Source organism: Metschnikowia bicuspidata, assembly GCF_001664035.1.
Source record: "Metschnikowia bicuspidata var. bicuspidata NRRL YB-4993 chromosome Unknown METBIscaffold_4, whole genome shotgun sequence".
NCBI classification, from domain to species: domain Eukaryota; kingdom Fungi; phylum Ascomycota; class Pichiomycetes; order Serinales; family Metschnikowiaceae; genus Metschnikowia; species Metschnikowia bicuspidata.
Window position 1 is genome coordinate 1,092,887 of NW_017387734.1, and position 13,052 is coordinate 1,105,938.

Here is a 13,052-nt window from a genome sequence, read left to right on the forward strand (position 1 = left end):
TTAAAGGGTCCCTGCTGGTGATTTTACCTGCTACTATCCAAATTCACTCGAAGCCTTTGATACAGACCAACTACAGCAGTAAGTTGTGTCAATATTTTTACGGGAAGGCTTGGCTCATACATTATCCTTTTCACAAGTTAGCGTGAATGTTCTTACGCATTCATTCCCTGACAGACTACGCGGAATTTAGTCGTATCAGATGTCATTCATTGATAATTAGTTTAGTGCTCATTGGCATGAGCAGCGAAGGAAAGGAACGATCTGCTGTCTTAATGATACAAGATTTTCAAAATTTGACTGTGATAGTTACGAAGTACGTTCCTGATATCACTCAGGCGGCTTGTGAAACGAGATACTGTGCTTGAAGTAATAATGACAGGGTGGGAGATGCCGGGAATTTCAAATTTAATTCTATAGGTGGGCTATACAGTATGGAATACTCTTAAAACAAAGTAATCTAAGTTTGATGGTCAGGTTTCGACCGCACGATATTTTCTTGGCATTTTGAAGTAAGAGGATTCTTAAAATTCATTTATTCACGACGGCACTTTTACTCATGCTTCTGATAAGCGATTCAGTCATTTGAGTGTCGCCTTTGATTGTTCTAGAATATACAAGGGCCAGTGGATCTTGTCCTGGATAAGGCAGAACCCTAACTTAAACGAAAATCTGTGGAAATTCAGGAGTCACTTATGTGCTTTCATGTTTAGGATCTGTTTCGCCAATCGTCTGTTACTCAGATCTTCATTTGGAATGTCAAGCGTATTTGGCTGAATCCTTCAATTGCACAAGGCTGGTAGGCATGTCACGTCGTACACCCGGTCATTACAAGCTGCATGCCCCGCTTTGTTTCTATGCTTGGCTAGAGTAGTGGATGGTTTTCTCTCGTCCTCCATAATGAATTCGCTCGGAGAAAGTATATTCTTGCTTTTCAATCCCGCGCAGGGGCTGAGTTGATGCTTGTGGGAACGATAATGGCTTCCAACTTTGCACGAAACTGTGATGCTAAATGATTCGAATGAGGATATCTGCTTGAACAGTCTTGTCCATGCTTGCTGTTATCAGAGGGACTGAGCACACTTCTTTGTAAATTAATACCTTTTTATATCTATTGATCGATGATTTCAGTAATCCCGTCACGCTTTACGGAGAGGAAGTAAATCCTGATGTAAAATATCTTGTATTTATGTGGGCCACTGAGCTTTCGATTGGAAAGGCATAGCTGGACTGTTTGGAATACTGTCTTGGTTCATCAATTGTTTTGTAGTCCATTATTATTTGGAATGTATGGGATGACACTTGATATCATGCTTTGCCCGGTGGCTATTGTGAATCAGTAGATAGTTTGGTATTGCTATATCATGCCTACGGGCTATATATGGTCAGACAATTTTGCAGGTGGCATTTGTTCATGATCATTTTTCTTAACACTGTTTTTGGAGAGAGTGTGTACCATGAGAATCGTCACTAGTGATGTATGGTGTCCCTGATGTTCTTCTGGACCCCAAGCGTACCGTCGGATGGCGATCATTGTGGATCCCGTGATCAGTAGGATTTGACTTAGCTAGTGATCGCAAAGAAGTAAAAACGGCAATGTGGTTGCCGGTTTGAGAATAGATTTTAAGTACGCTCTGGATGTTGTCCTATGATGGTGTTATTCCCTGTTTTAGGATATTTGGGGTTATTCACTGCAAGGTTTATGTATATTTGTACAAAAAATTTGAAGTCAAGCAATTTATCTTGCAAAGTTTCGGTTGCATGATTATCTAGGCGGGCCGATGTGGAGGGATTCGAGGGTTAAGCAGATCGGGCCCTAGACTTATGTTTAAAATTGATGACTTAGACTCATATTTTTTTTAGCAGGATCGCGGTAATGTTAGGTCGTGGGTTGAGTTTTGACGCGAGGAAAGGATTTTATCATGGATAATGGCTGTTGAGTATCTTGGTGTTTTCCGTTATTATGGACATGAGCATTCACAATTATATTTTTGGATCATGTTTCCAGATAAAGTTTGAAGGTTGTATTGGCGGAAATCTGAGGCCTGTGCCTTGGGTTGTGGTGAATTTACTCTTGTTTAGTCTCTATGTAAAGAATGTTTGTTTATGTATATGCAGGAAATATGTTCACGTTAAGCTGTACACTGTTAAGAGACAGGAAAACAGCCAAGTTGTTTTCGGTAGATGATGTTGCGCTCTAAGTTTATACTCCTACTGGGACTTCAGTTCGTAGGTCTCATATGGTTTCTCAAAGGTTTTTTCCCCCGAAAAGTCACACTTTCAGGGTTCGGTGAATTTGCTGAAAGTGGCACACCATTTGCTGCAGAGTCTGGTGCACATTTCGACAAGCTTATCTTGGTAGTCGTTGATGCGTTAAGATCGGATTTCATGTTCTCATCTGAAGATTCACTGATGCCGTTCTTACATTCTTTAATAAAGGATGGCCATGCCCTTCCCTTCACGGCGTTTTCTCATCCACCGACGGTGACACTCCCTAGGCTCAAAGGAATAACAACTGGCGGAACACCTAGCTTCGTTGATGCGCTTCTCAATGTTGCTGATGACGCAGACCAGACTCAAGGCTTGGAGAATGTTGATTCGTGGATTCATCAGTTTAAATTTTCTAAAGAGGAGCGGGTTCTCCACTTTTTTGGGGATGATACCTGGTTGAAATTATTTCCACCAAGTAAATTTTTTGAACACTTCGAAGGAACATCTTCTTTCTTTGTCAGTGACTTCACTGAAGTCGATCTTAACGTCACAAGACACTTGTCAAGTGAAATTGACGATAATTCGTGGGATGCGTTGATTTTGCACTATTTGGGTTTAGATCATATTGGCCATAAAGGAGGAGCTAAGTCTGTTTACATGGCACCTAAGCAAGCTGAAATGGATAATGTACTCGAGCTTCTCTATCAGTCTAGAGTCCAAAATACGAACGATACATTATTGGTGTTGTTAGGGGATCACGGGATGAATGATGTCGGAAACCATGGCGGAGCATCTGCTGGAGAGACCAGTCCAGGGCTTATATTAGCTTCTCCAAAGTTCACATCAATTAGTGATGAGGTGAATGCTCCGTTGAAGAGAAATGCTGAATATAGTTATTACTCGGCGGTATCGCAAATTGACATAGTTCCAACTCTTGCTGCTTTGCTCAATTTTCCCATTCCGAAAAACAACCTTGGCATTGTACTTTCACAAGTTCTCAAATTATGGGCAGATGAATCATCCCAAAAGGCAGTCCTCATGGAGAATTGTCTGCAATTTATTGCTCTCATCGCCGAGAAGTATGATGAAACACATGCCACATACAAATCTTTTTTTGATGAGTTTCAGCACTTGAAAAATGAAGAATCTTTGCCGCTCGACTCTTATTATTCATTTTTAATAAGAAGTCAAAGACTTTTGGTGGAAGAATCCACGAATTATGGATATTTTGATATAGCCTATGGGTTTGGTCTCATATGTGTTTCTGTCATTTTTATTTGGCTTGACATTGTAAAACATTTACGAGGCTCATATGGGATCACTTGTTTGTTTGCTGGTTTTTGCATACTTTATTCCCTTCATTTTCATGGGTCCTCGCTTATAGAAGAGGAGCATCAGATCTGGTGGTTTTTGACGGTAACTATTCTCTTTGTTCATTTGTACATTATGAAACTACGCAGTCGAGCATCCTTTTTCCTAGCTCTTCTTGCCGTGCGCATTATTAGGGGATGGAATGACTCTGGCCAAAAATATTCAAGTGATCACACAATTTTCAGGTTTTTAGCCTCACATCCTGATATCAATTGGTTGTTAGTTTTGATAACCTACGTTTCACTCACTGGTCAGACTTACTGGTACAGCTGTTGGGTGGATTCCGTCGGATACTCCGCGACTCCCCTGCGATGCAGAGTAATCATATCAAATTTTTTCCGTCTTGTCACAATATCCGTGATCTCGACATTGTCATTTTCGTTTAAGCTAGGGCAATTTTCGATTGATGGGTCGAATATTCCACACTGGCTCACCCCATTTCATCTATTCGCAAGCGAACTTTTTGGTAACTATACTCTCATCGATGCGAAAGAATTCCAATTCATCTATGTTCGAGTTTCGCGGATGTTTTTTGCAGGCTTGACTGCAGTCTTTTTGGTTCAATTCATACTTGTGAACATCAGAAATTGCAGAAGAGTTGGGATAATGAATTTTTCCAACGCAGTAACTCTCTTTTTGATTCATCAAACGAGAATTGAGATCATTCCAATTTTTTTGGTTTTCTCCGTGTTGAAACTTGCGTATTCAAACATGATTACTCAGATAAAAGCTTCTGAGATCAATACCCAAGTTGTTTTGATAACTTTATTCTCATTATGCCTTCAAAATCTTTCATTTTTCTCCATTGGAAATACCAACCTGTTGGCCACTGTGGATCTTTCTAACGCCTACAATGGAATATCGGAGTATAACATTGCTTCTGTCGGAATTCTCACATTCGTCTCAAATTTTGCTGTTGCTATCTATTGGTCTATTGTCGCGACTGAGTTGTTGGCCAATAAAATTATCACATCTCAAGCATCAATCTGCTTCAAAGCCTTGACTTCCATGAGAGCATCATTGAACTTGGCATTCTACTCCATTTCTGCCCTTAGCCTAATTGGTTCCTGTATAAACTTGAGGTTTCATTTGTTCATCTGGTCTGTTTTTAGTCCAAAGTTACTTTTCTTCGGTGCGTGGATGGTTTTTATCAACTTCATCTTCGAAAACTTGCTCTTATGTCTTTTTTAAACACTTGTGTGGCGGGCAATTTTATTGAGTGCTGGAATAAAATTGTCATCATATGAAACATAATGTGGTTTACTAAGGCAGCACGATATGCTTCTTGCGATATACTGGGAATTTCCTCAAGACACCAGTTGACTATATGCGTGTCTTTGTACCCAATATTTTCTGATGATGACAAGCGAGGGCGAGATTTAAACCACAAGTCGGTCAAAACATAGCCAATACCCAAAGCATACGATATCCCGAATGTGAGTCTAGGCAATGTAAAATGCAAATATTGTACGGTATAAATAGTCAAGAATAACCATATGAGATTGTGGGAGCGGTATCAAGCTTTAGTGGTTTTACATACGATATCCAAGAGTTTTGTTGGTGATGCCAATCGGCGACATATTTTGAAATGTGTATATTCTTGTCTAAGACGTATAAGTATGACAGGATGACAGATTTGAATATTTACCCGGAGACCGCATACATCAAGTATATTCTTAACATCGCAAGAAAGCCCGCGGCTGTTTCGCGTTTTTTCGCCGACGCAAAATCGAATAATTTGACGGAGTTCAGGGCTAAAAATCCAACCACCATTCGCACCCGCATCACTTGACGCGTCTCGTGTCAGCAGTAGTTTTCCATATCTACATCTTGTTCCTTTTCCAACATACAACTAAAACTGAAAACCGTTTCAACGAAAGTCAAGAAAATCAAGTTTGGATTACACCATGTCAATTGTTTCATTACTTGGAATCGAAGTCTTGAATAATCCCGCGCGTTTTTCAGACCCGTACGAGTTTGAAATAACATTTGAGTGTTTGGAGCCTCTCAAAGAAGACTTAGAATGGAAACTTACTTATGTGGGTAGCTCAAGATCTCTAGATCATGATCAAGAATTGGATTCTATATTGGTGGGACCTGTTCCTGTTGGAATTAATAAATTTTTGTTTCAAGCAGACCCTCCCTCGCCAGATCTAATCCCTGCTAGTGAGTTGGTCAGTGTAACGGTCATTTTGTTGAGTTGCTCTTACGCTGGGCGGGAGTTCGTGCGAGTGGGATATTATGTCAACAATGAATATGATTCTGAGGACTTGAGGGAAAATCTCCCTACCAAAGTACAAGTTGAACATGTCGTGCGAAATATATTAGCAGAAAAGCCTAGAGTGACAAGATTTAATATTGTGTGGGACAATGAAGACACAAATCCGGACCAATATCCACCAGATCAACACGTTGATGAAGAAGATGAAGAAGACGATGAAGACGATGATGAAGATGAGGTAGGGGACGACGAAGATGAGCTGGATGCGGAAGCTGACGTGGCGGATGAGGACGATGACGAGGATGAAGAAACAGAGATTAACATTGATAACGAGGATGCAGAGTATGATATTGAACTTGAGGATGAGCCAATCGATGGAATTGCCGAGGAGGACTCTGGGAGTGGCGCTGCCACCCCAAAAGACAAAACCACAAGCTAAAATATGTTTCAATTCCAGATAATTTGAAACAATTGCTCTAACACAGATCAAAATACAGATTATTCATGTCAACTTAAAATGTATTCAAATTTAACTTAATGATCTACAGTAGCAGACGTATATGTCATTGGAACTCTTCCAACAAGACATTGATCACCAGACTCAACGATCCAATAAGAGACATGTCAAAACACGAGTCTGCGAGTCTACTCCCCCATTTATCTGGATGCCATCGAATTCTCTCCCTTTTTAGGAAGTCCCGCGTGTCATAATCACTCAGGGAAAGGACTTCTTCATAGAAATACCTTACTGATTTTCCATCATTTATAAGCAGTTTCATCTCATCAATTCCAAGGTCACTTTCAAAATGCTTTAGTAGTGGTAGTCTGTTCGATGTATTTAGGTATTGCATCAAAATATCATCAAACTTTTTTCGTTTCATTCCATGGGGAATCACTAAATAAGGATCATTTATCCTTTTATCAGCGATGTGAATGTTCTGATCCCCTTCGTCCATCAATCCAGCAGCTGAAATGGGAAAGTCACCGACGATCTTATAGTTTTCAAAAGGCATTAGAATGTTATTCGAGTGATAATTTCTAACAAAGTCTTTAGTCTCGCTTGTGATACGATTCGCTGTGGTTGTCAGTTTGGGCTGAGGAGTGTAATAACTATACTTTAAGTCTGGCCTCGGAAGACTACACCACACATGTTTTTCACCCACTCCATGCACGGCTTGTGAAGGTGATCCAGGTCGAGAATTCATGGGAGTTGATTGACTAATAGGGGTAGAACTAAGCTTTGTCTTGCATAAAGAGGTAGTGGAAGCCGGAGAAGACTTGAAAGATGTATCCTCTTCTGATTTCTCTGCACCATCAAGCTTATTGACAAGCGGTGCACCTGAAATTGAAAATTTCTTTGAACTCATTAGGTTTAGAATCGGTCCAGAAATCTTGGAAGGTTGTGAAGGCGTACCATCTTGTAAATTTCTCCTAAACTTTTTCCTTGGCTGTGGAGGGCAGGGCGTAGAATCTGACGCTGAAAAGCTGATTTTCAGGTATGACTCATTTGTTTCATTGTCCATTATACCTGACATATCTTCCGCAGGGGTATGAAGCTCTTTGATAAATGAAAACTTCGGGGTCATGGCTGTATGATCCGCACGCTTCCTTTTGCGAACGTAAACAGGCGGATCTAAACACTGCAAGGGATCAGAAGGAGGATCATGGTCGCCGTCCCCTTCAGAATCTTCAGCTTCCACAACTGTTGCATTGGCTATTTCATCATTGGAATCGCTGTCGCTCTGGCTGTCGTGTTCGCTGGATTGACTTGCGCGTCTGTGTTTAATGTCTTTTGATTGCACGAGCTCCCCGTTTGACAAACCAAAATAAAGCTTTCTTGACGAAGGCATAGCAAAAGAATGCATTGCCTCCTTTATTGGCTCTTGAGGAGTTGAACTATTGAGATCTAATCTGTCAAGCTTTTTTAAGGGGGAGTTGAAAAGTGAGGATGTCCCATTATGAACATGTATGGGCGTCGAAGAGGCTGTTAGAGCACAAATATCGGCTTGCCGATAATCTGAATCTTCAGTAGATGAGCTTTCGGCCCCATTGTTGTGCCATAGTGCTGGCGAAGATTCGGCAGCTTTGGTCAACTGTTGCGACAGCAGGTTAAGAAATCCGTGATCTCTCTGCAACGAATCCATCGATCGGGGCATGCAAAGAAACGTATTGATAGCAATAAAATCAAAAAAAGCTTTGTTGCTATGGAAACTGAAATATTTTTGATGTTGTAGCTTTGTCTGCCTCTATCCGAACATGTGCAAATGCTCCTATCGAATTACTCTCTATTTACATTGAACGCGCGCGAGGAGAAGGGAGGTTGTTCAAGAATTGTGGACTGTGAATGATCTTTCTTGACCACAATATTTTTACTTTACTTCGAAATAACACTTCGTAAATGAGGTAATGCGAATGGAAAAATGAAATATGTGATACTCTTTACTTGCTCAATAATGTCTTTTTAACAAGAAAGTTAACGAATTTTGGGGACCAAGTAGAGCTCAAAATACGTATATTTATTACACAATTATGAAAACAAGCTATTTTTTCGAAGTATTAGAGCATTACGAACTAAGGATAGAAGAAGATATATCACTCAACTCAAAAAGTATTTTCATCCCAAGATGAACACTTCTCAATGAGAACTTCATTTACAAGGACTTTTTCTCAATATACAATAAAAATATTACATCAGTTATGACGAGAGAAAATCAGAAAAGAGTGAGAGATGACCATTCTTTCATAGTTGTGTGGTGCTAAGAAAGCTATGCCATTCGTTTTCTTCTTAATCGAGGAATTTTCAATATTCAGTAAACAATACGTTATCTTTGCGAAAGGAAGCTGCGAGCGACAATTATAAATGCATCCATCTGCAGTGGATTGCGCGAAATTCTAGCTTTCGGCACTGGAAAAAATTGTAATTTACAACATGCTCAAAAAATGAAAATAAAGCAACCATTCTAAAAATCTTGCTTTTCAAGCATAGGTTCTTAACCGAGATATATCACCTCTTTATTCACTGCGTCTTATCGGCGCAGCCTCTCTCGCGCTATTGCTGACCTCATCCCTGCACCTCACTCTGATCTTCGCGGTACCACGTGCTGAATCTCAGGATGTCTGCGTAACCATGGAGATTGCTTTGCAGTGCCGGGTGACATTTTTGTTACTAGAAGATCATTCATTTACTCAGTTCTAAATAGTACCTTATATCAGAGAATCTACAAAAAGCATCTAATTTTGAGCCTTTACACTGAATACCCAGCTTCACCACATACTTACTCATTTCGTTGAAAGAACATTGCAGAAAGATTGTGAGACCTAAAAATTATGCCAGCGTTCATATCCAATGTTTTAGAAATACAGACCAAAAAACCACTCAACCCTGAGTTGTCATTTGGCGCGATATCAGTGCTAACATTTGAGGCTGTGATGCAGGCTGTTATCATTTGTTTTGCTGGATATGTAGTAGCTAGAGCCGGTTTACTTACATCAGCTGGACAGAAGGTAATGTCTCTGATCAATGTTGACTTGTTTACCCCTTGTTTGGTTTTCACGAAGCTTGCGTCGTCTCTTTCCATCAACAAGTTGGATGATATTTTGATTATTCCTGTCTTTTATGGATTATCTACTTTAATTGCCTATGGCTGTTCTCGTGCCACATCAAGGTTTTTGAAATTAAACTCACCAGAAACAGACTTTGTTACCGCCATGGCAGTCTTTGGGAACTCTAACTCATTACCCGTATCTTTGACTTTGGCATTGTCTTACACATTACCTGACCTATTATGGGACCAAATCCCAGATGATGATTCTGATAAGGTTGCATCTCGAGGTATACTCTACCTCCTTATTTTTCAACAACTTGGCCAAATTTTAAGATGGTCATGGGGGTTCAATACTCTTCTTAGAAAAAGATCAGCGGAAGAACTCTGCACAGATGGTGCCATGGAAGCTACGGAATCATCTAGCCTCTTGGATCCAGAAGCTAACATCGCTAATGATCTCGATAATTTGGCGCATCAGAATGCAAAAAATGATGATCCATGTCAAACTGAGAATTCAGACCGCTTCGCTTTTGGTGTGCCGCAAGAGGATGGGGCGTCAGAATACGAGGAACTGTCACATGAGGATCATTATTCCGAGCCCCATGATCGTTTAATCAAAAGAGGAGTTTTATCTATGAAAAACTCATGGCAAGCTTTTTTGTCTTTGCCTCCAATAAGAGCAATTTCGTCTTATATGAATCCCCCTTTGTATGCAATGGCATCATCTATAATTGTTGCGTCTGTTCCTGTGCTACAAAATCAGTTTTTCGAGGAAGGTACATTCATTAACAACACAATCACACAATCCGTGAAGCAATTAGGCTCCGTATCAATCCCATTAATCTTGATTGTGATGGGTTCTAATTTAGCCCCAAACAAGGATACTCCCCCACCTTCAAGAAATTACAAAAAAATGGTGTTTGCATCGCTTATTTCAAGAATGATACTTCCTTCGATTGTCCTACTTCCCATAATAGCTGCTTGTGTGAAATACGTCAAGGTATCTATTCTAGATGATCCAATTTTTTTACTTGTGGCTTTTCTTTTGACGATTTCGCCACCGGCGATTCAACTTTCTCAAATCACTCAACTAAACAATATCTATCAGTCGGAAATGGCAGGTGTGTTGGCATGGGGATACGTTGTGTTGACCTTGCCCACCACAATCTTCATTGTGGTCGCTAGCTTGGAGGTCTTAAAATGGGCCACTTGATTATCGAGTGATGTCCAATTTGAGTGAACCAGCACGTCTATTTTGGATGTCTCGATATACCTTCTGTTGATGCAAATAATGTGCTACGGTGGTATCATATACGGGAATATTGGACCAATTATTTCACATTGTGATTTAAAAAATCTCACTTTATAGAATTCAGGCAAGGTCTCCCAGCGAGGCAAGCAAGATTTAGTGAAATAAATGTCTCGGATACACAGGGCGGTAGTTCGGGGATCATGAAGCTCCGACTAGCTAGTAATATGCAGACCCGTTAATTCTAAAAAGAAATGTGCCGGCCTTCCCGCAACGCCTTCCACCCGACGAAGTTCATTTACTTTGCTTATATTTATTTTTGCAAGAACTCTGTGGGAATCAAAGGTTGCTAGGCTCTGAGGAAATGGTGAAAGCTAGAAAAATTGCTATGGTGGGCTCGCGGTCTGTGGGAAAACTGTCGATGACAGTCCGATTTGTTGAAGACCATTTCGTAGAGTCATACTATCCTACTATCGAGAATCAATTTTCTAAGACCATTACCTACAAAAACCAGGAGTATGCTATTGAGATTTTGGACACTGCTGGTCAAGATGAATTCTCGATCATGACAGAAAAGCATCTCATTGGGATTCATGGATACTTACTAGTTTATTCCGTGACATCTAGACAATCCTTTGAATTGATTGAGATTATCAGAGATAAGATTTTGAATTCAATTGGAATGGATTCTGTACCAGTTGTCTTGTTAGGAAACAAGTGTGACTTGAATTTTCAACGACAGGTAGAAATACATGAGGGCGAAGCTCTTGCACGAAAATTCAAATGTAAGTTCTTAGAAACTTCAGTCAGAGACAACATTAACATCGAACAAGCATTTGTGTCTTTGGTAGAAGAGATTGAACTCATCCAAAATCCTGAAACCCCGAAGGAAGAAAAGTGCGTCATGATGTGAGGCAAGGCAGAACTCAAAGTGATTAATTTGCCTTAGTTCTTACTACTTTCTCAAAATTTATATCGTCATGAATCTTGGAGGATAGAAAATTTCTCGAGCCAAACGAGCCAATGAAATACCACACAATGAGATTTTGAAAGCAAGGGGTAAGGTGTGTCATAAGGTCAAATATTACCCTTGTGGCTTTTCTTTTTAAAAATCGTCCTCTTTTTTTTTCTTAAATGGCCAGAAGGAACCTATTTTCAAGACTGGTTTTGGTTGCTATTCCTTGCGTCAGCTGAAAGAGTGCTTTAACAGCTGTATCTAATTCTGGAATTTTTGATATATTTGTTGTTGGTACATCATGTTTGACGATTTCAGGGAAATTAATTTATTTGGCTGCTCAATTTTCCGCAGGAGGAAAATGAAGAAGACTACTGAGAGCTATTGTGATTCTGAAGTTTTTATCACTTCTGGAAATTCTTTTTTGAATATTAATCTAAGTAAGATATAGAGAGAGCTTCAACAATTCAACTGAGGGTACATATCTGCTGCCAGCAACGAAGGTAGTGTACAATCTGCGAGATCATGTCGCGATTCTGCGGTGATGGCACGTGCGAAGTTGCAATATTTCGATTGCTTATATATACCAGGACCCTCGGCCTGGATAGGTAGGTCACCTTACCTTAGAAGAAAAGTTAAATTGTCGATGTCTGACGCACCAAGAGGCACATTGAGATTGGGCTCCACGGCTCCAGACTTCACGGCTGAGACTTCTAACGGTCCAATTTCATTTCACGAATTCATTGGAGATCACTGGGTAATTTTGTTCTCGCATCCAGATGATTTCACCCCAGTCTGCACAACAGAGTTGGGAGCTTTTGCCAAGTTACAGCCAGAGTTTGAAAAAAGGAACACCAAACTTATTGGATTATCTGCCAATGGAACCGAATCACACAAAGCATGGATCAAGGATATTGACGAAATTACGGGATCTAAATTGTCTTTTCCTATCATCGCTGACTCGGAGAGAAAAGTTGCACACGCTTACGACATGATCGATTACCAAGATGCTACCAACGTTGACGACAAAGGCGTCCAGTTCACCATTAGATCAGTATTCATCATCGATCCAAAGAAGAAGATTAGATTGATCTTGGCGTATCCTGCTTCAACAGGTAGAAACACTGCTGAGGTTTTAAGAGTGTTGGACTCTTTGCAAACTGGAGATAAGAACAGAATAACCACACCTATCAACTGGGTTCCAGGTGATGATGTTATTGTTCACCCGTCTGTGACTAACGAGGAGGCTAAAACCTTATTTCCCAAGTTTAGAATCATCAAACCTTACTTGAGATTGACACCTTTGGAAATCAAAGACGAGTAGATGAGCTTTGGTTGCTGCTCGCTTGATACGGCTTTTTATGCATCAAAGCACCTACACTCAAACACCTCCGGCTTTTGTTTTACGAACTAAATAAATGAGTTTTTTTTTTTTAAATGGAGCTCACAATTTTGTGTACTGTATTTTGTATTCATTCGACTAGAAGACTCTACGCGCGGTAA

The 13,052-nt window shown here is 40.2% G+C and overlaps 6 protein-coding genes across 6 annotated transcripts; 5 read left to right on the forward strand and 1 right to left on the reverse strand.

Annotated features, from left to right (window-relative positions):
• Window positions 1–1,856: 1,856 nt before the first annotated feature.
• Window positions 1,857–5,128, forward strand: GPI7 (mannose-ethanolamine phosphotransferase). The gene is made up of 2 exons (XM_018854931.1): window positions 1,857–2,276; window positions 2,406–5,128. Exons 1-2 carry the CDS (start codon window positions 2,182–2,184, stop codon window positions 4,768–4,770), a joined length of 2,460 nt encoding a protein of 819 aa, XP_018711079.1. The 5' UTR covers window positions 1,857–2,181; the 3' UTR covers window positions 4,771–5,128.
• A 358-nt stretch (window positions 5,129–5,486) lies between these two features.
• Window positions 5,487–6,239, forward strand: ASF1 (nucleosome assembly factor; the record flags this gene model as incomplete). Its single annotated transcript, XM_018857738.1, has 1 exon — window positions 5,487–6,239. One exon carries the CDS (start codon window positions 5,487–5,489, stop codon window positions 6,237–6,239), a length of 753 nt encoding a protein of 250 aa, XP_018711080.1.
• Window positions 6,240–6,372: 133 nt separating this feature from the next.
• METBIDRAFT_23304 (uncharacterized protein) lies at window positions 6,373–7,782 on the reverse strand (the record flags this gene model as incomplete). The annotated part of the gene is made up of 2 exons (XM_018855260.1): window positions 6,373–7,589; window positions 7,698–7,782. Coding segments are annotated over 2 exons (1,302 nt in total), but the record flags the coding sequence as incomplete, so codon positions are not given.
• A 1,109-nt stretch (window positions 7,783–8,891) lies between these two features.
• On the forward strand, window positions 8,892–10,882 carry METBIDRAFT_32544 (AEC family transporter). Its single transcript, XM_018856075.1, has one exon. The coding sequence runs from the start codon at window positions 9,128–9,130 to the stop codon at window positions 10,556–10,558; it is 1,431 nt and encodes a 476-aa protein (XP_018711082.1). The 5' UTR covers window positions 8,892–9,127; the 3' UTR covers window positions 10,559–10,882.
• Window positions 10,883–10,958: 76 nt separating this feature from the next.
• RHB1 (putative GTPase) lies at window positions 10,959–11,507 on the forward strand (the record flags this gene model as incomplete). Its single annotated transcript, XM_018857671.1, has 1 exon — window positions 10,959–11,507. The coding sequence occupies one exon, from the start codon at window positions 10,959–10,961 to the stop codon at window positions 11,505–11,507; it is 549 nt and encodes a 182-aa protein (XP_018711083.1).
• A 688-nt stretch (window positions 11,508–12,195) lies between these two features.
• Window positions 12,196–12,873, forward strand: PRX1 (thioredoxin peroxidase; the record flags this gene model as incomplete). The annotated part of the gene is made up of 1 exon (XM_018854236.1): window positions 12,196–12,873. The coding sequence occupies one exon, from the start codon at window positions 12,196–12,198 to the stop codon at window positions 12,871–12,873; it is 678 nt and encodes a 225-aa protein (XP_018711084.1).
• Window positions 12,874–13,052: the final 179 nt, after the last annotated feature.